Here is a 26,812-nt window from a genome sequence, read left to right on the forward strand (position 1 = left end):
GCAAACGAAAAGATTTCTCAGCTTAATTGCGTAACAGTACCGCGCCAAATTGCTATTGTGATTTACCGTTATCTACGTCCGCGTAATTCCATCCTTTACATAACGCCGGGGTCACGTCGCCTAGCAAAGTCCGCGATTTTCGAGAGACCGCGCGCGATCGTGAAGCCTTGACGGAGTTTATTTTTACCAAAGCGGAGGGAAAATTTCCCGCGTCGCATCACGTCGCGTGAAGAGGCAGAATCGAAAATGAATCATCTAATTACGAAAGCGACCAATAAGGAATGTCCCGGTGATTCGCTCTGGTCGTGGAATCCGGATCTCCGGCTACCTGGATGCACCTTTCCGTTTCTTACTTTTAATTATTAGACCGGTTCTTCCCCGGATCTTTCCTTTAAACTAGTTTTACCGAAGCGGTTTGTTTGTTACTCATGCGCGATTATAATTATATGAGCGTCATCAAAGGCAAGCCAGAAAAGGATAATGTATGCTGTATAAATGTCATGGGTCTCTTTGAGGGATTCAGAAATTGTATCTTAAATTATAAATCTTATAATTTAGTCTACGTCGTTTCCAGAACGACTCTATAGCTGTCTTTTTTTCCACGATCGCGACCTGATCGCCAGACAAAGTCGACGCCCGTGAACCGGTCGCCCGCAGTGAGAACCGTTTATCTCGTAAGTGGCATGAATTATAATCGTCAAGGTCACTGAAAACCGCACAATTATTCAACATCCGAGCGTATCGTAGTCTGATGTGAATCGCTCGATTTTTCCCCGTTTTTTGTCTGCGATCGCGGGAGTATATCAGGATACGATCCGCCCGAGCATCCTTCTGCGTCAGTCGCCGGAATACGGTCGCGCGCGACTGTCCCGGATCTAGCTGGAGAACCGTCGCGCTCGTGTGAAGGTATCGTCGATAAAAAAAAGTACATCGACGCTGTATATACCGCGAGCCGAAAATACGTGCGACGTAATTTTGTACTCTTTTTTTTTCTTCTTTTTCGATAGATGCGTCGATCTCGGCGGACCTTCGACCCTTCGTGTTTTTTTTTTTTTTTAATGATACAGCAAATTAAGGATAAAGAAAGGGAAGGAAGGGACAGAGGGTGGAAGGCCCGGTAATCCTTCGGCGATTCCGCGGAAGAAAAAGAAAAACACGACGTCGTGGCGAGAGAAGATCGACTAGGCTATGCGCTCGCTCGAGGGTCACTCGACTTTCGTCGCGAACGGTTTTCGGAGATTAAGCTCCGTCGCTAGGCTTTCGCCTTTCACGTAATAATCTGCGGCATCCCTCCTCCTGGGCGAGGAGCCGTTCGCGACGCCGTTGGCGACGCCGTTCGCGATCCCGTTCGCGGCGCCGTTCGCGACGCCGTTCGCGTGCTTGTCCTTCGACTGATGGTGATCGCCCTTGGCGACGCCGTTCGTCAACGCCGCGCCGTTCGACTTCCTGGGCCTCTTCTCTTGGTAGCTCCGCTGATAGAATTCCTTGAACAGGAAGAGGAACATGACGGCGTGCAGGCCGATCCACCAGACGAACGCCTTGGGATAGTTGCACTCGATGAAGAGCAACTGGAAGGCGTGGACCATGATGGCGATGAATTGCAGCATCTGGAAGGCGGTCAGGTACTTCTTCCACCAGAGGAACGGCTGAATCTTTGGACCCATCGCCGCCAGAAGATAATACGTGTACATCACGATATGGACGAAGGTGTTCAACAAACCGAAGAAGGTCGAGTGGCCGCCTGAAAGATTGACCATGAATAGGAATTAGCATGAAATTGTATTCGTAGTTCGTTCATAGTTTCCGATTGTCCAAGGCTCGACATAAAAAAGAAATACTGCCTTTTCAAAATCATTTATACACAATCCATTACAAAAAAGGGGTGTGAGTCAGTCAAGGAAATTAATTAACATTCAAGTATTATGGTCAGTATTCCATAATCGAAGATATGTATCTTTCAGCAAATAATTGCTATACAAAAATAAGACGAATTTGCGGTTTAGCAACAAAAAATTATTATTGTTTCCGAGAAGCAGAATATTTAAATTCCAAATGTGTGTGTCAAACAATAGGCTTCATAGCAATGGTATGCGTGTGATAAAACAAGACAAACAAATTCTTTTGCGATCTCACAAAGAAAAAATTTGGTCACCGCAACTCGTGTTTTCGAAACAATCGATCTATATGTATAAGGAAAGCTCTCAGCCGAGGGCAACGCGAAGGATCCGCTCTCGCGACATTGACACAAATTAAGTTTTGCAAAATCGGCCGAGTTTCTGCAACGAATCAATATATACGTAAGGAATTGCGTAAACAATTTTCTACCTACCTGGCGTGAACTTGACACCGAACCAAACCGACATGGGCATGCAACCGTGATGGATCACATGCAGCGTGGACACGTGATTATTCTTCTTTCTTAGCACGAAAAAGATCTGGAAGAAGATGCGCACGATTAATCCGCGTGAAATGTACAAATCGCGCGTCCCAAAAGAGGGAAACGTTTAGTACCACTCTACGTACCGTGTCCATGAATTCGGTAAATTTCGAGAAGTAATACCACCAGCTTGCGTGGACCATCTGCGATTTCGAAATATCGATTAGAAGAAGCTTCTTGATCGCCCCTTACTTGGGTCGACTTTATATACTTTCTTTGACTTTACACGAAACATTTTATCCACAAACGTGAGACTTTCTTTTTACACTCCTATCGAAAATAGGAATATCAGGATTCTTGCTTTCGATCTCTGTTAGACACTTAAATAGTTTTAAACATTCATTATATATATATATATACATATATATATACATATATATATATATATATATTGTAATTACAAGTGAATTAAAAAATTAGTTTCATTTAAACAGATAGAGGGGGAGCGAGAAGGAAGAGGAGGGAGGGAGAGGAAAGGAATGTGCGTGTTACATTAATATAACAATTTGTAAAAGCAAACTGACTCAACGCACACAATTATCTTATTAACATAAACACAATAAGAAAGGGAATGGATGGGAAAGAGCATAAACGCGCTTATTAAGTGTTTTTAAAAACCAGTTTCCACAGGAGTGCGTATATCAAAAGCGTTTTTCGTATAGGAATATACACATCGATGTGTGTCACGGTGGTATATATTCGAGAGAGACGTTCAGGAATCCGTGTAAAATGTCACTGACATCGAAGTGCGTCACAGTACGTATGGGTGCGATGACATAAATTAATGCGCTATAGCTCGTAAATGCGAGATTCTACATGAGACTCCACGGTACAATACCGTTTTTTTCTAAAGATACAATGACACATAGCGTATGTTAAATAGGGTTAATCACACACAGACCGCTAAACTACAGTTAGACTCATTCTAATCGGTCGCGAACTCTACCAAGTTCACAGCTCTACGTACTATGCTACGTTTGGCGTATACGAACGTAGATAGAACATGATCGTAACACAAAACCGGCCGTTATCGAGAGAGAAATCGAATGCGGAAAAAAGAATCGCATCTTTCTCTCGTTCAAATCTCGAATCAATTGATCGGTTTTGCAAAGCACATTCGTTAAGTTAGACACAAACGCGAACAGAGACAGAGATCAAGTGGCAAGGAGATAACTCGGTTAATCACGGAAGATCACCCACCCTCAGCACTTCAGGTTTGTCGCTGTAGTTTACAGGTTGACATCTTAGAGAATAGTCTCCAGTCAGCCATCCGGAATTCCCTATCTGCAACCACATTCGCCCAGAGGCCATTCGCCATCAATCAATAAAGGGACAAAGAAAATAGGCATATAATACTGGGTAGACGGATAATAATTGCGTATAAGCTTAACAAGACTACCCTCTGCTTGTAGATAGATTCGAGGTGTTTGCGTCGAACTCTCGCACGAGTCGAATGTTGAGCAATCGGCGCGCCTCGCATCTTCAACGGGAAAAAAATTGTTGCAAGTGGATGGAAGAAAAAGGGGGTTGCTTCGGCGAAAGAAACCCAAAGATTCTCCCCGGTCGCAAAGAGGGTTTGTCATCCTCGATAAATCAGTTAGAGGCCAAAAGACGCGCGAGTTTACAACTGCAAACTTTTTTCCCGATGGAGATGTGACGCGCGTTCAATACTCAGCTGATCGACATTTGTCGGCGTTTGATTCTTCATCGAGAGCCGAGGTAGCGGATTTTTCGAAGCGGAGAAAGATCGGATCGAGACGCTCGAGGGACATGCCAGGCTTCTTATGCTAAATGAAAAGGAAAGCGTAAGCTGTACGCCTCTAAATCGCACGCCTCCGCGAATATTGCGCTCCCCCCCTCCCGCCCTGCCGCCGCAAGCCTCCGCTCCGAGTAAAGGAACGGCCTATCTACAAAAATAAGGTATTTATAAAATGAATATTCCTTCGTTCATGATTCGTCAGCGGACCCGGATGCAGTTCGGTGATTTCTGTTGCGATTTTTGTTTTCGTTTTCGTTGAGGTAGTTGGGAGACAGTCTCGTTCGGGCGGTCCGGCTAGGATTAAATCGATTAGGCGCACTTACCCTTATCGCGGTGGGGCTGTTGGAATAGTCCACCGGCTGGCAGCGGAAACTATACTGGTCCCACCATCCGCCCATCAGGCACTGCGTTGCGAAAGAAACGTACAATCGTGCTCCGCACATCTTTTGCCATTGGCGCGTTCCCGCGGCGCGAGATCGTTCGTCGAGAAGTCGCAAACGCAACTCTCGTTGCTCAATTCTTGTCGCGACAGGTACAAGAGAACTCGTATACGAAGTGTAATAAGCGGATTACATATATAAAAAAAATGTACACCAGTATAAAAGTATCTTCGATATCGTAATGTACTTTTGCAAATTCCAATAATCACGTCTAAAGACATCGAAGAGCTCTTGATTAGAGACTGTTTTCTTTTTTTTTCGTATAGTCACGAGACATAAACTCAGCCGGGGAATGACCACCAATGACAAACGTATATTCGTTTGCGGGCAATGTAATCGAACGTAATCGCGACTGTTAAGATAGAAAGTTTTCGCTGGACGTCGCGCCGCTACGCGTTCCGGTGGCTGCCAGCGGTAAAATCACGGAATCGTTAGATCGCGCAATTGTAAATAGCAGCGTATCGTATCCCAAGATCGTTATTATCCGTTTTCGACCGTGTCGCGGCGAATACCGCGTGCCGTCAGACCGATCGTGAGCCCCTCGGAAGCTTCGGCCTGGGATTAGCTAATGAATCTTCGAATCGGATGTAAACGGAGAGAAGAGAGAATTCGACGAAAACATGCGCGGGTAATTACGAATTCATTAACGGATACTCAAGAAAGTCCGCGAATCGTAAAATATTTTATGCGATTCTGTGCCGAATTATATGCGTGAGCGCGAAACAATCAAACGTACAAAAAAAGAAACCTTCGAAAGGAGAAAAAAAACCCAAATTCATCGGGCAAAATTTGTTCAAACATCTGATTCGTTTAAATATTTGCGGCAAGCTTCTTTCTGAAATTCTGAAAGTTGTATTACAGTAAAGACGAAATATTTGCTTCAAGTGATAAATCGGCGAGTCGAGGAACGGCTGAAATAAAACAGGAACGATCCGACTTTTTTATGTCTCCTGAAAAATTCATCGGTCACAATTTTTTGTCAGACATCTGATTCATCGTGTTGAACGGTTGCGGTATCGCGGGGGTGGTGGGAGGGGGGTGAGGGGGAAAACGGACAACAAGTTCTCACCTCAAAGAACAGCCATGCGGAGAAGATCACTTGGAACAGGTTGTAGACTATCAAGGTGTTCTTAAGCTGGACGGGTTTCCGGTTCTCCATGAGCTTCGGCCCGAGCACCTTGACGATGTAGACGTAGGAGAGGCAGATGAACAACGTGGGAAAGGGCGAGCTCATCAATAGCCAATTAGTCGTCCTCGTGTCTGTAAAGGAACACCAAAGCGATCCACGCGGGAGTGACTTCGAAGCTCTTTAATCTTTTTTTTTTTCTTTTCAAGGAAAACCGCAGAACTTGACGCGACGTCATTTTACACGTTCGACTTCTCGACCGTACGAATCGACGAAGAATATAATAGAAAAATATAGATTATATTGTACTGATGTGCGTAAGAAAAATATGGTATACCGATAATGTAGAAAGTTTCGATCGCAACGGACAGATACGAATCAAAGCTGCCCAGATCCAAATTCTTGTCATCCGCGATTAATTCTTTCCAGAGACGATCGGAGACGACCTCGTCGCAAATAATGCGGTATGCAACAATGTACACATGTGTTTAACGACCTTAAGCGGTTTGCTTCCCCTTCACTCTCTTTCTCGCTCTCTGCCTCTCTCTCTCTCTCTCTCTCGTGTGAACGATCGACGTATCTAGTGACCATGATTTAACGGCGATAAAAATTACGCGTCCTTCGGTATCGTCTCGAAGGACCGCTCTCTTCCCCCCCCGTGACTTCCTTTCAGGGATGTCTGGTGCATACGCGGTTCCTTTTTTCGTCACTCACGTCCTTCGAGAGTTCGATTACCCTTGCCCCTCGGTTTTCCCCCGTACGAGAAAAAATAAAATAAAAATAAACGATCGGTATTTCCGTAGGCGCGTTCCTTGGGATTCTCCGTCGGACGGTGGCGAACGCGTTTGATTTTTATCTACGTGCAACGAAGATTGTGCAATTCGCTCGGAAGACATGAATAAGGATTAACGTGTTTGAATAAAGCGACACTATTTTGACATTCATGAGAGCCTTACGTATAATTAAAATATGAATAAGTAAAATATGAATAAAATTTATTTTTTTCCCAACGAGCGCGCGTTCTCGTGCGCAAGTGTTTTTGCAAATTAAGCGGAAAAATTGCTGGTAATGCATAATCGGTAACGTCATTTTAATTTTAAAAAAGTGTACATATAGAAAAAAAGAATTGCGTCTTCGCGATTTGTGTACATACGCGTGTTTTCATCATTTTCATCAGGCGAGAGCGAAACACGCGCGTCTTCGCGAAGCCGTTTGACAGCCGACAGATTGCACTTTTTCCTTTATAAGCGCTTTCAGTCCTGGCGTTATACGCAGGTCGAGCAGTTCGCACCTTCCGCATGCAAATCACTGATGGAATGAATAATCGAACGATCGCGAGACGTTAATGACGCTAACGAAGCACTTTTTTTTCAATCCCCGGTTACATTCCACCGTGGTTTTCTCATGCTAATCACGATAGTACGTTAATTGATGTATCGGTGAACGCAGACCGTTCTCATTGACCGAACAAACGACTGACAATGAGGTATAAACGCTATTAGATGATTAATCACACCGTAAAGTCCGTCGGGCGTCTCGACTCCTCTCGACGCGGCGAACCCCGCCGGCGAGTTGCGAAAAGAGGCGCCCACGTTGCGACAAACGCTACGGCCGCGGCCGTCCGTACGTGGAATAAAGAATTACTCCACTTTACTCGCACGACCCGACGCCGCGATTATCAAAGTGACATTTCGTCGTTGCGCTCAAAGTGGGACAGTGACGGTCTCAAGGAAACAGCTAGTCCTCCGACAATCGCCCGCTTCACTTCGCGCAACGCGAGACGCGCAAAGTACCGTGCACATATTTTGAAAATCGTTACGCGGGATGTAAAAGAAAAATATCCGTAGAAAAAGGCCTCTTTTTCCGCGATTTATTTTCGTGTGCTTTTGCGAAAACATTCGCGTACCAAATTCGGACCAAACTCGCAAAGTTCGTATTTTTTGATATGAAAGAATTAGTGAAACCGAGTGAGTTTATTTATGCAACAAAAGATTTTAGCGCATATATTCTCAAAATCAAAATAAGCTTTACTGACAGCTTAATTAAATAATAACGATGCTAAAGAGACGTTTCATAGTTTAAAAATAAATATTAATAAAACGTTTAGTACGAAATTATTCTAAGATCTGATAATGGGAATCAATGCTTAACAACAATATCACCGCCCGCTATTTACATTTTTCTTTCCCGCGCGTTCAATTATGTAAATCCGAAGGACTCTAATGCCTGCGCGCGTGCGACGTTCATCTATCGCGACTCTCGAAATTATCGTGCAACTACGTAATCGTCAATTATAACATGTCGGTGATGTCACTGGGTACACTTGACATACTGCGAGACAACCGAGTTTTCCGTCCATCGTCCAAATTCAAATTACTTCCCCGGAATTACGTGATTAATTCCAAGTAAAGGTATTTCCTCCTCGCTCGCCAAGTCGCGTACTTTGTACTGCCGGTATAATTAATAATCACCTGCATGTTTATCCAGCATATCGTGGAACCGGTCTATGTACTGCATTATGATCGACATGGTGCCGTGTCCAGTTGCCCTCAGGTCTGTGGGACGGATATCCGGGGTCCAAAGTCGTTTTACCACCTATCCAATCGCGCACTCACCAAGCGATTGCCACCTCTCCTCCTGAAACGAAAGAAACAGATCCTTATCGAAGGCGTTCAACGGTTCCCACAAAATAAAATCGCAATAATGCGATTCGTGACGTGCCGCTAACGGAATTTTTTTTCAGTTTCAGAGCTTCTTCCAAAAATGACAAAAAGAAATCATCCAAGAGTGGAAAAAAACGAGATACCAATTGCTTCCAATTGTATGAAAAATACGTATAATTGATCTAATCTAATCTAATCTAATCTAATAGACTTATGCATCGCGAATTCGCGAGAACCGGCGAAAAACTGAGATCGCTAGCGTTCTTGGAAACGTGCCTCTCCTCACTTAAACGTTTGTGTTTAGCAAGAAATTTAGCAAGCAGACTTGAAACTTGATTTTACGGTTTCGCGTTCTATGTTCGACGAAGAGATTACTTCGAAAGGGAAGGAAAAGTTCGTCGAAAAACACGCGTTTTAGAATTGTGTGAATGAAAATGTCCAGTTGGATCCGAGAGAGATCTTGTGTAATCCGCGTATATCGAGAGACACAAAACAGTGCCTCGCGCCAAGTATTACAAAAACAAGTATACGGGCTTCGGATTGGTAATCTACTATCACGCTGTCGACACTCTTCAATAATTCAAGACCGTTACGAGTCGGGATCTCTCGCCGAGATCGTCGCGTACGTTCGGAATCCCGGGACCAGCTCGCCGGGGGCTTAAGTTCGTTGGGATTCCGAGTCCTCCGACGTGCGGCTTACGTGTGTACCAGTCACCGAATTTTTCATTCGAAAGCGGTCGCACGGCACGGTCGGGCAATGCCGTCGCGCAATTCGCCGGACCGACCATGAATCGACGACGCGGCCTTGAACCATTCTGGTAGGTACAACGTACGCCGTACACGCGGACGGCAAATTGAATTTCACTCGCAGCTCCGGGGAGGACAAACACGACACTTGCGAAAATCTATGCTCGGCCCTAGCCTCGTCGATTCGACTTGAATCCGCCAGCTGAGAGAGGAAACGATAGTAAAAATGACGTTTGCCCGAGAGCCGTTCAAAAAATAAAAATTTATATTTATTAGTGATCCTTATTAGTGACTCCTTTTAATTACTTTCTGGTAATTAAAAATTAACGATGGACGTATCCCACTTGCTCAAAGTTATCAATCGCTCTATTTACGCTACACGTCAGCGTACACATGCCATCAAAATAAAGAAAACACACTTTTGTTTAATTTTTTTTTAAGATAATAGAAAGTAAGAAAAAATAATTCAAATAAAAGTTGATGGTTTGACGCTAATGTTTTAACTCAATGGATCATAATAATATTCGCAATTGGCAATAATATTACCGTTAAAATCTCAATAAGAAATTCATAGTATTTTCAAATTTCTCTGCAATGTCTACAGTCTATATAGAGTATTTTCATTACATTGAAAATTGAAAATGTATGAATGTCATAAAATATTTCGGATAAAGAAAGTACCAATATCGATTTCTACGCTTCGGGGCCGAGAGCGAAATTAATTATGTTGCCAAACAGGAATAGTCGAACTAGTCGTTCGTCATCAAAAAATTCGGTAACTCGCATTTCGCCGTGATGAAAAAAATTCGCGATAGAATTTCGCGCGCGAATCTATTCGTGGATCTATCGGATGGCGTTCCCGTTATTGTTCGCTCCCGAACGCAGATTGAAAGTATCGATATCTTTATATAAAGATAGTAAATTCTCGGACTTTTCTCAATTACTGACATCCACTTCAGCCGTGATTAGATAAGCGATTAGATTCCCTAAATTCACTTCCGTTCGGAACAACTCGAGCATGGCCGGCCAATCGATTATGTGATATCACGTGCGGAATCGCGTACGGAATCTGTGCCGTCGTGCGCGAGAGATTTTCCGGGGGAGTTCCGTTGCGAGGCGCCGAAGATCGCGACCGAGAAGAGATCGTTATACGGAGGAGCCCGGGGACGGGAGTATGGAGGTCGCGATCACAGTCCTCCCGCGAGCGATCGCGCTAGATGTTTTGCCCGCTTGCAAAACGAAAAGCCGAAAACGCGCCGAGCAAGCGAAATACCTCGGGATTATGTTGCGAAAACTGTATACATTATAACGGAGCCGCGCGCGCGCGCGCGCGCGCATGCGGCACAGAAAACGGACCGCGGAGGCCGGGATCGTGTGCGTGTCTGCTGTATGCGTTACGCAAGGAATCGGTCGCACCTGCGCAAGCGTGTGTCGTCCGTCTGACTACCTGAAATCGTCATTTAATCTAATCGTAAGGAAGAGAAAGAACGGCACAGGGGGGCAGGAGAGGAAGAGCAAGAGAGAGAGAGAGAGAGAGAGAGAGAGAAAAGAGAGAGATGGACGGATGCGTTTCTTCTCTTCTATACCTTATTAACATCCTACTAATATTGGGGATCTCGCGCAACTGTTTCACAAACCACTTCCAGTTGAGAGCAACAGGAATCTCGGCTGTGTCTGCGAGTGTAACATTTCACGGACGTCTACTTCTTGTAAATCATGCCTGCTTCGTCTTTTTTTTTACACCGCGCACATTTGGCTTTTGCTTTAAACGCACGTCCTGTGTGTGCGCGTGTGTGTGTGTGTGTGTGTGTAATACTTCATATTTTCCTTTCGTTACGACGCAAAGTTGACGCAATCTCTTCCGATCTCGCTCGACGTTCGCGTAATGCTCGCGTAATCACGCGTCCGCTGGACCACTTCGGGGACCACCGCGATTACATTCTCGTTCCGAGGAGCGAGTCGAAAAGGTTAAAAGAGGTGGCGAGAAGAGAACGGGGGAGGTGTGCGCGACAACTCGGCGCGAATGAACTCAACACGAGTTCATTCATTTTTCCTCGAGAACGCGAGACCGCGTCGTTTCCCTTACTTTATTATACGCAGCCAACACGCCTATAGGTCAGCGTCTTTATTTAACCGGAGACGCACCTGTCCGCGCCTATTTATGGTCCAAGATAAAATCGCGGTGTTAATGACGATCACCTACGGATTTATCGCCCAGCCCCCAGTGAGAGCTATATATCCCACGTAAACGTCGCCGAGCGACCCGAGACGGCCGGATATACCTGCCCGCGCCGGATGACACTGGGACGCGCGAAAACTCGCCTTTTCTCTTCGCGTATTGTGCAGAAGTTACGCGAGATAGTGTACAACGGCTGTATTCTTTGCGGGAACAGTGTGTGACGGCGCGTCGCACCGAGGTCGCCGCGACTTTATCTACTTGCGCAAATAAACGGCGGGGACGCTATCTGCTATGGTTGCATAATGATTTTTACGATAACCGCGGGGCGGTATAATGCGCTAGCGTAAACGCGGCAGCCGCGTGTCGCGAAGGGTTAAATCGGGACGTGACACAACGACGACGATGATGACGACGAGGATGACAATGTCGTCGTCGTCGTCGTCGTCGTCGTCGTCGTCGTCGTCGTCGTCGTTGTCGTCGTCGTCGACGACGGCATTAGTAGCTGCGGCACTGGAACGCGTCCAATCTTGCGGACGCCGATCGTGAAAGTGACTTCAAGCTCGAATCGTCGTCGTTGATACGTACTCGTGGACTCGACCGCGTTAAACGGCACCGTATAGGAAAGTTAACGAACGTGGCTCACGCACGGAAGCCAGTGACGGATCCAGAGGACCACCCAGCCCGTACCTTGTCATTCCGCATACAATTGATTCGTTGAGGAAGAGACGGGTCTTCGTATTCCACTCGTTAAAAATTTTATTCGCGAGCCGAGAAATACCGACGACGCCGATCAAAAGTATAATCGCGATCGCTATAAGTTTTACGGAGAATTCATTGTACAATGACTATCTTCTCTCTTTCTATAAGTTTAGAGGTGCAGTTGATGCCGTTGTTAAGAGAAGAGAAACGAAACATTGAATAAATATAGAACTACATGTGGATAAATGATACAATACCTTTTTGAGGTATTGCATTCAAATATGGAGGAAAATGATTTTAAGCTTTTCACTAATATCGTCGATAAGAACGGTATTTGTATAGGCAATTTTTCGATAACAACTTCTTATTTATAAAGATATATGCGTGTAAGAAATTCTTAGTTCTCTTGCAAAATTTCCAAGTTTTTCTAGCAATCTTTATACATATGCCAATATAAACCGGTAATTAATATGCAAAAGTTAATTATATTCGTCGAGCTGATATTTTGCACCGGATACTGCAGCAAAAACCTGATTCGACAAAACATAAAAATTTTTTCAATCACGATTAAAGAATAATTTATACATTTGGTGAAAAAAAAAGATAATGCTCTAAACATTCTTCTTATTCATCATGTTTTTTTCAGTGCATATTTTTGATTGAATAAAATCCCTGTCTTATTTAGCACGCTAAAAGTGGTCATATAAATATCATACATCAAATATCGACTCAAGTTACTAGCCGCCAGCAAATAGCGATCGATTTGATTAATTTCTCTTTACCGTTATTTACAGGAGAAATATTATTATGATTTGATTAATTTCTCACAGCTGTTATTCACGAAAGAATACACGCGCGTTCCAAATTACAGGGTAGACGTAGACAATAGTACAATGGTACAATAGCTCGACAAAAGTAATATGCTCTCCGTTGTTACTCGCTTTGCTTGCAGTTTACTGCATCCAGCACTGCCTGATGCCGCGGCAAGCCGAAAGTGCAAGTGTAACTATTATATGCGACGCAACCAGCCGGCGGTCTTAAGTAATAGTAACTCGCGCGCTTGAGTAACGAAACGGAGAAAGATGACAAAGACACGGCGGGAGAAGGAGAGAGACAGAAAGAGAGAGCGGGGGAGAGAGAGAGAGAGAGAGAGAGGGAGGGAGAAAGAGAGAAAGAGCGGGAACGGAGAAAGGCCTATCGAACCCCGGCATGCCGTCGTCGTTGACACTCCGAGAAATTGCGGTCGCGTGCTGTCACTGTCCAGCACGCTAGAGAAAAGTGCCGGATCGACGACTGTCGCGGATTACGACTTCGATTTAATGAACGCAGCTGGCTCGGCAAAATCGGCATATAAGACTATGAGATTTGATGAGGCGGCGTCTGTGTGCCGTCAGAGTATATTATATTTTACGTCGGACAGCAGGAGCTGCTTCACCGTTTCGAGAAATAGTGTTTCCAATCGCTTTCAGCAAAATACTCATTGAAAAATAATATCCATTCTATGATGAAAAGTATATTTATTTTATTTTGTATGCTTTAGGAATATAGAATATTTTAGGATAAAATATGAATAAATGTATACTTATTGTCAAATTACAAATTTGCTTGTACTCTCTCTCTCTCTCTCTCTCTCTCTCTCTCTCTCTCTCTCTCTCTCTGTCTCTCTCTCTCTCATATACTTTTTCTTTACAGTTAATTCAGAAATACCTAAAAAAATATGGTAGTAATGAAAATATACACGGAGATATTAGACAAAACGTAACGTAATAATAATTGTCAGTTATTCTAAATTCTATGTCATTGATACTGCTATTTTCACATATCAATTTAAGCGCTGATAATCGGCGTGCATGGAAGCTGAAAGCGAGTCGTAATCGCGGAGACCGGACGGCATGAAACCGCAATGCAGCACGTTTTTCGTTTTTAACGCGCAAATTATAGTTCTTACAAATAATTGCATGTGATTAACACTAAAAAAGAAAGAGAGAGAGAGAGAAAGATTAGTTAATACTTGAACGCGCTAGCAGGTGTCAAATCGTTGTTACCTGAGAATCCACGGAAAGTGCAAACGCACGTCGCGAAGTCTCGTATTACGCGACGCGATTGCATAACCGCGGTCGGGATGAAGAGATCGCGGCGGGACAAAGAAAAGGAGAAAGAAAAGGAGAAAAAAAGGAAAAGGGAGGAGAGAAGAAAGGTAAAAGAATGATAAAAGGCTAGGCAAGGCGCGCGGTAACGAGCTGCGCGATAGAGCGCCGTAATCTATACTTCCGGAAAAGTAGGCGGAATCGGGAGGCGAGATAGGGAGCGATCGACGAACGCCACCGAATGTGGTGACGCGAATTTTATCGCGACGTCACACTATCTCGCGCGGTTACGTCTTCGACAACAATGTACTCCTCGTTTAGACAGGGTGTAAACATCGCGGTACTTTCTCCCGCGACTGCGGACGCTGGACGGAGGCTGGAATGAAAGAGAGGAACGCCGCGGCGTTTTTCAACGACGCGGCGTCGATGTCGCGGGCGCAGTCGAACGTCGGGGGGACTGAAGATTGCGAAACTTCATCGGCGAACTCCGAATTTCGGCACGGTACACAGATAACGAACGTTGGAAAAGAATTTTAAGTGGAAATTAATTTACTGTTAAAATGTTCAGGTGATCTGATAAAGATTTTTTTCTACAAACTTGATACATTAAATTTAAATACAAGTCTGAATCTTTTTAAGAAGAGAATTAAAAGATTTTTTTGAAAATAAAAAAAATACACTAAAACTTAGCGATTGACAAAAAATTTTTGACAAAAAATTTTTTCGCATTAATCTGATATTTAAAGGAAAAATTGTAAGAATAAAATGATGTCCAGAATCAACCAGAATCAAGCAATAGTCTCGAGGTCATCAAGAGGATATGATAATAATTCAGATCGTATTCAGACAGTCCTGATTGCAATTTGCGTCATTTCGGCATTTAAAGAGCACCTACGGAAAACTACAGTGAATTTTAACATGTGTACAATTATCTTCTGTATTATTTTCTCACACGATCAACATTGGAGATAAAGGGGAAGATAAATTTTGCCGTGTACATGTGATCTCTCTTGTTATTACGAGAAATCGTCGGGATGGCACGTATCCGCAGGTGACTGGCATTTCGGCGAGGCGTTGCTTCCTCTCTCGCTGATCGACGTGTCTCGCCGCGCTGTCGAAATTATCGCGGCACGTATAAGAAAAGTACAAACACACGCGAAACCGTCGAAGGAGTCGCACGTGTGGCCGCTCTTGTCGCCTCAATTGATCGCCGCGTATTATTATTGTAATTGTCCACTTAATATCACGCCCGAGAGAAATCCAAAACTTGGACGAACGTATCGAAATGAAAATATATATACAAAAAGAACTGCGCGCAAACGTTTGTATAGACTATAATAATTGATAAAGAAACGATAAAACGGGGGACGATAACGACAGGAAGATATCGTCAGTCGCGATCGCGATGATAAGTCACTCCTCTCTCTCTCTCTCGAGTATCGCGCGAGATAAAAATATTATTAAATAATTGGTTAACAATCACGCGCAACGTGGACGAGGATTCAGCGGGAATCGAATGTCGTCGATCAATTTGGCGGACTAAGCGGGACTCTTGGCGCGACTCCTTAACCGTCGCGCTTTAACGATCGCTCGGTCGCAACCGACTACACAACGCATTCTCTCAAGGACTCAAGGTTGGGCTTTCCTTCTTTCCGACGTAACGCACGCTCTCGGGGTCACGCATACCTTCGATCGGGGTCTCGTTAATTGCACAAACCTTGGGAGGCGACTTAGCTTTGCGCCGCGATCGGACGCAACCGAAGATTCCACTTCGGCAGCGGAGCAGCGCCGCGCCGCTTTCCGTCTCTACGATTTTTACGCGCAATTCACCGCGTTTATGTAAGAGTATCGTGTGAGGTGCAGAGTGCCCCGTACCCAGCGGCGCAGCATCGAAAAAACGATAATTCTACTTGAGAAAATGAGTAGAAAGTACAAAATTTTTCTGATATAAGTGTTCTTCTGCGGCGGAAAAACGGAGCCAATGTTATGTATTGACAATTATATGCAAAATATTAAGCTCATTTTACATAAGAGATAGTCACGTTGTAAAAAAGTTTGTCGCTAAAAAAAAAGTATATAATCGAGATTTCGTGGCTATAAAAAGATTTCTAGTTACGCATTTAATATTGCATCAAATTAATATATCTTCATGTAGTTTCTCAAAAAACGTAACACAAACATACATATAATGTATTACATATATGTAATACATTTTTATTTAATATTACGTAATGCAAATGTATCTTTAATGCGTTAGTATGACGAAATACGTGTACAGTTTTTACGTTGCATCTTAATTACAGGTTGATGCTTCGCATGCATAACGTACGTAACATAGTAAAAAATCTCATGAGATAACTCGCTCGTAATAAACCATCGTAATAACTATATTTTCTCGCTTCGATTAAAAATAAGGATTTACAATTTTTTAGCAGCAGTTTAATGTAATCAACAGAATAATTGTTGAATAATGCACGTGTGACATGTAAGTTTAATGCACGACGGCCTCGAACGATCTCACTATACAATTCCTAACCAATAATTTATGCCAGCCGCTAGTAAATCACTTTCATCCAGTGTAGCTTTAGATATTTCGTGAATTTATCAGTCTAGACGCGGCGCGAATAAAAAAATAACCTTATAGAGTGAGATATGCTGGAATGAATCAGAATAGAGGAAACGCTTGTGTTGGTATCCTGATGCAAGCATTTCAAGGAGATCAAAGGAAAGCAGATTATTACACTTACAAATTTAACCTCGTCGCTCGTAGTAAGTACTAGAGAGATCCTGTTTGATTGTAATAAATTATCGACAAAATATAGATACATCATGTACGTAGATAATAGTCAGATGAAACACAGATTGCTCGTCCAGTATTTTCATGGCGAAAAATACCGTCTTGAGGAGGGGTACTCGAGGCGTCTCGAGAGTATTAAGACAATCGGATTCGCGGCACCAGCCACGGCCTGGATGGAGTCAAAAATAGATTCGGACGAAGATGCAGGCGGTCAATTGATGTGGAATCTCACCCGCGGGAACGCGTTGCCGGACGTGAACGTTGCACCGTCTTGATTTATGCACTTGACAAACATTTGTCTTTTCTGCTCAAATTTGTACAGGCAAATACTCCGGGCTACGCGCAGCTCGCTCGGTACGAGACGAGGCCTGAACCCGATTTATTTTCCGCTGCCTTTTTTCCTTCACACCTCGTCGGCGAGCGGAAACTGCTACGTGAAAGATCGCGCAGTAATTAATACGTTCCGCGAAATCCAGCGAGGCGTTTCTCCTACTAGGGAAGCCTCCTCCGCAACTATACTTGCACGCGCGCCACTTTAATATTGCTCTATCTGAAATTAACCGACTGCAATCGCTGTCCTCGGTTGTGCATCACGAACATATACAACGCATTAACGCAATGTGTAGCGAAACTGCCGCGATAACACGTGGCACGTACCGAGACCGGGACAAGGCCAAGACGACGCCGACGACGGTAAACTCTTGAGGGTCCGACCCGCGTGCGTTTCGCGATTTTCGCAGAAAACCGACGGACTCCACGGACCGACCGAAGGTACAACATCGTTAATCCCCGCGGTGTGTGGAATTTGGCGACAGCCGGAGAAGATCGTGAATGGCTGCACGAGGGTGATAAGTCCACGAATAACCCGCGGCTGCATTTCGTCGGGACAACGTGCCATTATATACGAACGCGAGACGACGACTTCGTGATGGAGATGAAATGACGTTCTAATGACCCGTGGGAGATGCGCGCGCGGCCTTTGCCATTTCTTCTAGGGTTGCACAACCGAGGCTGCAGCCACGCATCTTTGATCCTGGGGGAAACACGTTACGAGGCATCATCGCTGAATTGATGATAATTATCGATGTAAAAAGTCGTCGTCGTCGTCGAGGCCTCGAGGTAAGGTCCGAATTGCCACACTCCGAAGACGCCAAAGACTGATTAATGATTACGTAAATGGCTCCTCTGCATTATTTTACACTTCGGATTTGATGGCTCGTACGTTTCGGAATTAGCAAATTATTTTTACATATTGAAACTTGATTAACGGTAACTCTGGTCAGAGGCAATCTCAGTGTGTCGTCACGAGTTAGAAGTTAATTCCGACTGTTTTTTCCTTTAACTCCCGGGTAATAAGTTGGGCCACCTAACTAAATACATTTGAGACATCGTCAAGTACCCCGCTGACGTTATTCCCGTACGGAATAAGTTTTAAATTTCAGACTTGCAAAATCTGATTTGAATAACCTGATTCAAATATCTCTCGAGCGCGAATGTGACCTCGCGGGAACTCGAGTATAATTGCTCCCGCGGATTAACCCTTCAAGAACGTTCTAATTCTCTCTAATAACATCTCACTGTGAAAATTATCAAGATACGTAGGAGCGGAGAGGCGAAGTCACTTCTAAAATACAATCACCGGCTGGTAGATCGAAATCGCAAATTATATCTTCGGGCGATTTTTTTTTTATTATAAAACAGATGACAATTAAGACTAACGGTACATGTTCTCCACGTACCGTTATACAAAAAAAAGCGTAGGATATACGTAACGGGCGACATAAATCGCACGCGCGGATTGCGTATGCCCGAACTCGTGTTTACATAGCGTATCGCAATACCGGCCGTTGTTGCGAACATCATAACTGTAGAGAATCGCCGTAACTCGATAATGTCAGCTGAATAATTCCACCGATGCGGAATAGATTAACCGGCATTTTAATCTTCCGTTACATAATTCATTCGTTAAGTTTGCTCGTACTCTCGCTATACTCACTGAAACGTCTGAAACGATCGTCACGATATCACGGAGAGATCAGTGTAGTGAAACGGTCACCATACGGCTTATTTACAATTCAATGCGGATCGGGTTATGTTATATCGATTACGTTATGCAGAGCGGCCGCGAATTTGTTGAACTCGAGAAAGAGGAAAAGAGAGAGAAAGAGAGAGAGAGAGAAATTCTCTCGTTAATTTATATTCTTCATAAAGTCAACCTCAATATAAGTTAAAAATAAATTTCCCCTCCACCAGAGAGAGAATGTTCGCAGATTTTAGGACATTCCTGCGCGAATGTTGCATCCGATTATCTCACCCGGTGCAGATAACGAGCGGAATGAAATCGTAAGGTCGGATGATGTAATCGAGGTGAGAAAGCAGAGCCTGGATCTCGCAAGTCGACCTTCGAAAATTTTATTTCCGCATGCCTCCGTGTCGCAACCTTTTGAATTTCCTGAGATCCTTGGCGGAAGAAGGCAAATCGAATTCACAGATCGGAAATGGATTCTTTCTCGATTGCCTGCGAATTGGCGATCGCGATGCCCATCGGCAACGATCGGGCAGCAGCCGCGGCGGCGACGGAGCTACAGCGAGCAGGGAAAGTGCATAGCTGCATGAAGTTGTAACTTGCCGAGAGTCGCTGTAACGCATTAATGGCTGCGCGTGGAAAGAAAGAGAGAGAGAGAGAGAGAGAGAGAGAGAGAGAGAAAGAGGTGAAGGGAGGGCAGGGAGAGAATCCCCTTATATAAGCGACATATTAAAGTCCTTCCTCAACATCGTTGATGGACTGCCGCGAACGAAAACGATCGAAGCCTGTTATCAACAGTCTTTCGATTATTCGAGACCTCGCCGAATAATCCCTACGCTCTGTTACGTTCCGTCGATTGCGCGAAGACTGCAGCAACCGTAGCATTTTGCCGTCAGAGAAATCGCGGGGTTAATTCCGACGAACTGTCGAACTGACGCGGGGAACGAGTTTCGAGCGCGTTTCAACGACTTTACCGAAATTAGGTAGCGCCGATACCGATTGCAAATCGTTTATCTCGAGATTAGCGCTTTCGATCGGGCGGAACGACTTTTCCGGTATAGGCGCGCGCGATACGGTCGACAGATCGAGAGATAAACAACCGAAGAGCACGAGTGTATCTGCACAGGCCCCGGCGCGCAACGAGAGCGCGGCCAAGTGACAGACTTGACGGCCGTCGATCCGCGAAGCGCGCGAAACGCGCGAACAGAACGGACGCGAGAGAACGGACGTTCCGGCCTTGGCAGGTGGATAATGTATGCAGCGGCGGGCTAAACCGCGCGCGACTTTCATTTATTAATGAAACCGACGTTAATGACCGGTCCGTCGAGTCGGCGAGGCATGAGATCGCGGATTCCGCTAGGCAGGAAAAATGTGGACACATCCGCACGCGCGTACGTCCCGCGAGACCGCGTGCGTGCGTGCGTGCGTGCGTGCGTGCGTGCGTGCGCGCGAGCACGGTAGACACGCTGAAAAATTCGGGAGAAAGCAGGACTCGTTTCGATCTCTGTCAGAAAATTCGCCGGTGCCGTGTCGCAACGCGGCGGCACGTTTCACGTAATAGGCAGATAAGTTGGCGTGTCAGCCGCGCCGGATAGATCCGCGCGCACGACTATTCATTTATCGATGCGAATGGATCGCGAGCGACTGAGATCACTCTGCCTTGTCGATCGTCATCGACAACGCGCGCTGCAGGTAAGCGGATCGATCGACAAGCGCTCGGGGAATTGTTCCTCGAGACGAGATTCACGCTGGACCGCGGGCACGCGCGGTCGCGTTCTCCGGGCGCGCGCGCGACACGCTTGTTCAAGCTACAAAAAGTGGCGTGGCGCGCGTTCTTTTTGCATCTTTCGCGCGTGGATTATACAACAGCTTTTACCGATTGCGTTAGTGTATACTGTAACCGGCACACCGGTCGGCCAGCCGTACGATTACCTCGTTCGCTAGATTTACGCACGATTCCACAAGAAACGTATATATACCAGCATCTATCACCGCGCGAAACGATAAAAATAACGTTAATTGACCGTATGACACACGGTCCGATTTGTATCTTGCCTGAAAGTTGTCCGTAATCTAGAACAGCGTATAGCTTTCTAATGACCTATTAATTTAATAAGCGTATATAATTTCCAAAATGAAAAAGAAAACCTTTTCTTTTTAGGTCAAAATTTTAACTCGCGACAGAAAAGGCCCAAGAGCGAAGAGCGTAAATACAAGCTCATTGCGATTCCTGAAATACATCAGATATAATTGGGAGGATAATTAGGGGCAAATTGAAATTAAAATTAGACACCCGCCTGCAGTTAAAGAGCAGTTTATCATACACCACCAATTATTGTACTAATTTTACCCGTAATAATTACTAGTAGTATTTCGCGCTCCTTTTTTCGCCTTCGAAATAAACTCTAATCGTTTGTAATAACAAGTTAAGTTTCTCGCGATATCAATTTACCGCAGTTTCCTGCACTTTGAGAGTTAGATCGATAATGTATTGCTTATACGTGACGCATGAATTAGGAACTCAATACGTAGACAGATTTGTTTATGTTTAACAGATTAGTTTAATTGGATCAGTTAGTTTAATCAATCCGGTTTCCAATGAAAGTAACCGGGTTCTTTGACGAAAACCCGTTGAAAACCAAAACAGGTAAATCTATCAAGATCAATTGAAACATTTATGAGAATATTTAAACACGCAATATATGTAATTAATATATATATACATAATTAATATGTCCATTAAATATCACTCAGAGTTACTGCACAAAACAAATGAGTATAAGAGATGTATCGGAATCGAGTATAATACTGATTAATTATTACTGATTAATAAACCGAGTTTCTTGAAATACAAGAGCAAATATAATTACTAATAATAGGTTAGAGATTATACGAGTGTCGTTGATAAAAAAAAAAATATTGGAAAAATACTACCTCACCGAGTTAAAAAAAAACTGCAAGTTTTTGCTCCGCCCGCAAGATATATCTGATATGCATTCTATTAAGCAATTGATCCTTCTTATTTTTCGATTATGTCATCGGTATGTTTACATGTCCTGCAAAATATTTTGCGATACCGACGATCTCGTAGCGCGTTTCCACACGAGCAAATTAAACAAAATATGTCGAAGAAAAAGAACCATTTCTGAAAGTAAAAATCGTTAACCTATAAAATTGACTGTTATTTTAAGGAACAACAGTGAGCCGTAATTAATGATGCTAGATAAACGACAACACGTCATTGGGACTTAATATATGCCGCCATATTTATCGTATCTAATAATCTGCGCTGTATAAATTATTATTACTTTTCCTGTAATACCGCATTTTTTTTAAAGATCTAATGAGTTCTGCGCAGTAAAACGCTACTGAATTAAAACAGGAAAAACAACAACAAAAAATAAAATTATAACTGCAGAGATGTCTATTTTATTATTAGATGAGTCACTTGGAAATATAAGTTAATATGTTTTTCGGATATTATTTCTTCTGACATCAATTACATGTATAAGCAGTGATACATTTAAATAATGATCAATTTTTGAATGTATAATAAATCTTTTTTTTGGTTTTATTCATTAAAAAATTGGCGCTGAATCTCACAACTTTAGTCGAATAAAAAGGAAGGAGCGCAGAAAAAAATTCTCATCATTTTGTAGGAAAATTTTTTGTATCACGAGCAGTGCGTCGCGAGGAATAACGTCGGAATTTCGGTCTTGTGGCATCCCGCACGCGCGCGCACACGAGACATCGCGTGTTACGTGTCGCGTATCGTGCGATAATTAATCCTACCACACACCATTGTACGTTACGTGGCGTTATATAATGTAAACTCGCGCGCGATATACATACGGCGGCGACGGGATTTTTGTTGTGGAAGCTCCATTATCTCATTTTGACGCGGTGTCGTCTGGAGCCGAAAATGGCAGGCACGGTCTTTGATTAGTATACACGGTAATATGATTCAACCACACGTTACGTCTTTGCTAATAAGTAGAGTGTGTCACGTCGAGAGAGCGAGAGAGTGTGAGCGAGGAAGAAAGGGAAAAGAAGAGGGAAAGAGAGAGAACGCGCGGGAAGAAATTGAAACTTCGTAGCTTCGCGAAGCGCTACACGAAGAGACTGGCGCTGCTAAAGTATTTAACTAGACGCAGGATTGAAAATAATTATATTGTTTTGGCAATTTAAATTATTACAATTATGGATATTCAAGTTGAAACTGCTGAAAAGTGGGAATTTTTGCAGCGTTATCGCTTGCCGGGAATTAAAATGTAGTGAGCGATAAGTATAGTTTAAGTATCACAGCAGTTATAAGGTATAGTTGTAAGTGTCAGTTCACAATGAGGATTTTAAGCCCTAAGCAATAAGAAATAGACCAATCGTAGTCGAATATGAGGAGAATAATCGATTAGTCAATCGATTGGTATCTTACGGCGTAAGACTTAAAGTCTTTATTGTGGACCGACACTAAAGAAAATTTGTTAAAGATTAAAAAAAGAAGATACGCGAAATAAAGATAATGCAAATTTTGCGAACGTTTGAAAATTCAGATCTTCGGCGCGCAGAGTTTGCAGAAGGTGTATAGAAAATTAACATGGAAATATTATTAGGCATCGAGAGGCCAGCCTCTCCGACCGTATTTGGCACTTCTTCTACTTATTCGTGTTATCCAAAACCTCTATATTTGTCTCGCGGGTCGAGGCGCGTAAAAGCCGAAGGAGCATCATCGGCTTTCCGTCCACGGGCAGATCGCCGGGCGCGGTGATCGTAATAAACGCGCGGAATCTCCCGCTGACGCACTTGCGGCGTCGAACCGTCGACTTGTTGTGTGACGAGCGAACATCCGCTAATCGCGCAACGAAATGAACGCAGAGGAGCGCGACGACGCGGCTCGCATCGTGAAACGTTGACTCAAGGCTCCCTCCGATACATAAGGATGGCCTAACGACTATAAATACGTTCATTAAATGCTCCCACAAGTCTGTCGCGAACGGGTGGAACGTGAATCGAATTCAAATCGCGCGCTCGTGATGATTCACAAGAGAAGAGGCGCGGTAAGAAGGAAGGAAGGAAGGAAGGAAGGAAAATATATTTTGTGTGCGTTCTCGATGCCGTGCGATTGATCGATGATCGGAAATAATTAAAACGTCGCGCGTTGGACAGCTATTGCTCGAAACTATACATCTCGATGATATTTCAATTCAATTTACGACCTCGCGACCATTGAAATCCGATATACTATAGCATTTTTTTATTGACCGCCAATAACGAGGAGATAGATCGATACAACTGCGGCGGGTTTCGTATATCTCGATTTATGTCATAGACGAATAGTATTTTCTTGGTATCTATATCATAAAAAATTGAACACAGCGATATTGCACCGACCCTTGACGCTCGGTTTCATCAACAACAAAAATAATTTATTCATAGAAAAGCAATTTTCTTTTCTACGTTACTGTTTGGAAAAAGAATGCAAATACGTTTCTATTTGACAAATATGCAAATTACTCGATAAGCATTCATTATATTTATATGCTATGTTGATATGCTATAAAAATTATATACCAGTTTTGTAAATTAAATTATTGCATTATATTGTTATAATAATGTAGCTTTTTAACGTCAATTATTTAATATTAATATTTCTTCATATCAATTTAATAATATCATCATATTACAATTTTTTCGTATACCTAAGAATTGTAATATAATTCTGTATTACAATTTTTTATCAAAATCTTAGTTATATTATTATTTTCTTAAAAGACCATTTTTATCATCAGTATCTTTAACATTGTCATTCGCCGTTGATGGAACTGGATCAACACCGAGAGGTCGACATTAACCGTGCGAGGAAGAAAATCTCACTATACTTACTAATTATCGGAAGATCACGCGCCGATTGCGTCCCCAACTGATCAACGAAGGGTTCGTCCAAAAATCGTAACACACACTATAATCGTGACACTCCGACGAAAGCGAAAGTGGTCTTCTTCCCTTCCTCTTACTGTCTTGTCTTCTATCTCCGAACGGTCGTCGTTTTTTATCGGAAAAACGAAGGGATCGGCACGACGGTGGTGATGATTTCGGCGATGATTCTGCACGAAAAATCGCAGAAGTTCTGCGTTATTTCGGCCTTCTCCGCAAGCGCGTGAAATTTATTTTTTCGACGAGGTTTTTCGGGAGATAACGATCAAAATAAAAAAAAAGAGGAATTGGAAGACAAAAGAAAGAGAGGAATAGAAAGGAAAAAGAGAGGAGCGTTATCGACCGTGTCGATATCAAAGCGACGAACGCACCGCCGTCGTGCCAACTCGCGGACTGGCGAACGTAACGCCGGTGCATTGCTTTTAACCGATTCGCCATATTGGTCCCTTCTACCGCCTCTCTCTCGCTCCATCTCCCTCCCTCCCTCCCTCTCTCTCTCTCTCTCTCTCTCTCGTTCTTTTCCTCTCCTTCCCGCTCGCGTCCTCCGGATCTCGTCGTGAGCCGCGCGCGACGTCGAGATTGTGGTTCACCTGCACACGGCTCCTGACGTCGTTCGCCACGGCGTGACGTCAGCGCGACGAGCCGACGATGAAGCCTAAAAGGCCGAACCGAAGTCCGACCAAGGAGTGCGAACATCCGCGGACAATGTCGCGAGCACTAACGAAATTTCCTAAATTTCGCGGCGACGAACACGTCCCGTCTTTCAATGTCGCGACACGCCAAGAAGAAAAAGCGCTCGTCTTCTACGTTCGTCCAACATTTGTTCGCGATCGTTCGCCAGCCTCCGGACGTCCGCGGCCCGCGACTCCGCGGACGTCCGGAGGGATTACGTCATGTCATGTCAGACGCGCATCTCGCGCGTCGTGCAAACAGTCAGTCTGCACTTTTTGACGCGGCTCCACGTGATCTTTCGTACCGTCACGTCGAGTATTCGGGTAAATACGATTGCACGTCGGATAATCCTATTTATCGAGTGAATTCTAAAAGAGGAAAGTGTCGTCACGATGCGCATTCGACGGTTCGCGGAATGCGAAAATATAAAGTTACGTAAATTTTACATTGAATCGGCTCGCTAATTTTAATAATAAAATGCACGGGGACATCATGTATATTAAAAAGCGAATAATTATCAGAAAAACAAGTCGCTACCGGCTTTTTTTTGTACATCCGCTCGACTTAACTGAACGTAATGTAAATATATTAGCTATTAAAATATATTTATTTTATATTAAAATTTTAATTATATATTAAAATGTATTATATTAATGTATTGTATAATGTATTATGTAATTATATTAATATATTATATATTATATGTATAATGTATATAATATATTAGCTACTTTTATAGATTTTTTTTTTTGGTAGATGTTTTACTTTATCTCTTTGATTTAAACTTCAGACATCGCTATTATCTAATTGAAAAGATTTTGACTGAAAAATGCGAAAGGCAACCGTTCAGAGATACATTTAGAAAGAAAAATTTTTCGTAAAAATTTCGTAAGATACTTGACATATCTGCTCCAAATTGCAGACGAGATGATTGTTACTAATAATGGAGCTTTCATCGCGATAACGCACATGACCGTCCGCCAGTTTTTTCTTTCAGTAAACGAAGAACATTATTATATTATCCGAAACAATAATGTCCTTCATCCTCTGTATCCATCCGACATGCTTCTTTTTGTTTTCTCAGATGAAACGTGCAAAGACGGAAAAATTTAATCAAGTTGCAATCTTTACGTATAAACGCGATTCATCTCAATTAAATAATTCTTGAGAGAACAACAATTCAAACAGAATAAACGCGTATATAAATGCAGAAAGATCTTAACTTGAATATTATATTCGTTATGAGATG

The 26,812-nt window shown here is 43.4% G+C and overlaps 1 protein-coding gene across 3 annotated transcripts; it reads right to left on the reverse strand.

Annotated features, from left to right (window-relative positions):
- Positions 1–409: 409 nt before the first annotated feature.
- On the reverse strand, positions 410–25,291 carry LOC105448238 (elongation of very long chain fatty acids protein AAEL008004). 3 transcript variants are annotated; one of them, XM_011686702.1, is made up of 8 exons: positions 24,841–25,291; positions 8,234–8,399; positions 5,706–5,896; positions 4,520–4,600; positions 3,638–3,721; positions 2,524–2,580; positions 2,330–2,435; positions 410–1,741 (listed from the first exon to the last, which is right to left on the reverse strand). In XM_011686702.1, exons 2-8 carry the CDS (start codon positions 8,289–8,291, stop codon positions 1,206–1,208), a joined length of 1,113 nt encoding a protein of 370 aa, XP_011685004.1. In that variant the 5' UTR covers positions 8,292–8,399; positions 24,841–25,291; the 3' UTR covers positions 410–1,205. The 3 variants fall into 3 exon arrangements, with proteins under 3 accessions (XP_011685004.1, XP_011685005.1, XP_011685006.1); XM_011686703.1 differs by lacking the exon at positions 4,520–4,600; XM_011686704.1 differs by lacking the exon at positions 3,638–3,721.
- Positions 25,292–26,812: the final 1,521 nt, after the last annotated feature.

Source organism: Wasmannia auropunctata, unplaced genomic scaffold, assembly GCF_000956235.1.
Source record: "Wasmannia auropunctata unplaced genomic scaffold, wasmannia.A_1.0 LD336088.1, whole genome shotgun sequence".
NCBI classification, from domain to species: Eukaryota; Metazoa; Arthropoda; class Insecta; order Hymenoptera; family Formicidae; genus Wasmannia; species Wasmannia auropunctata.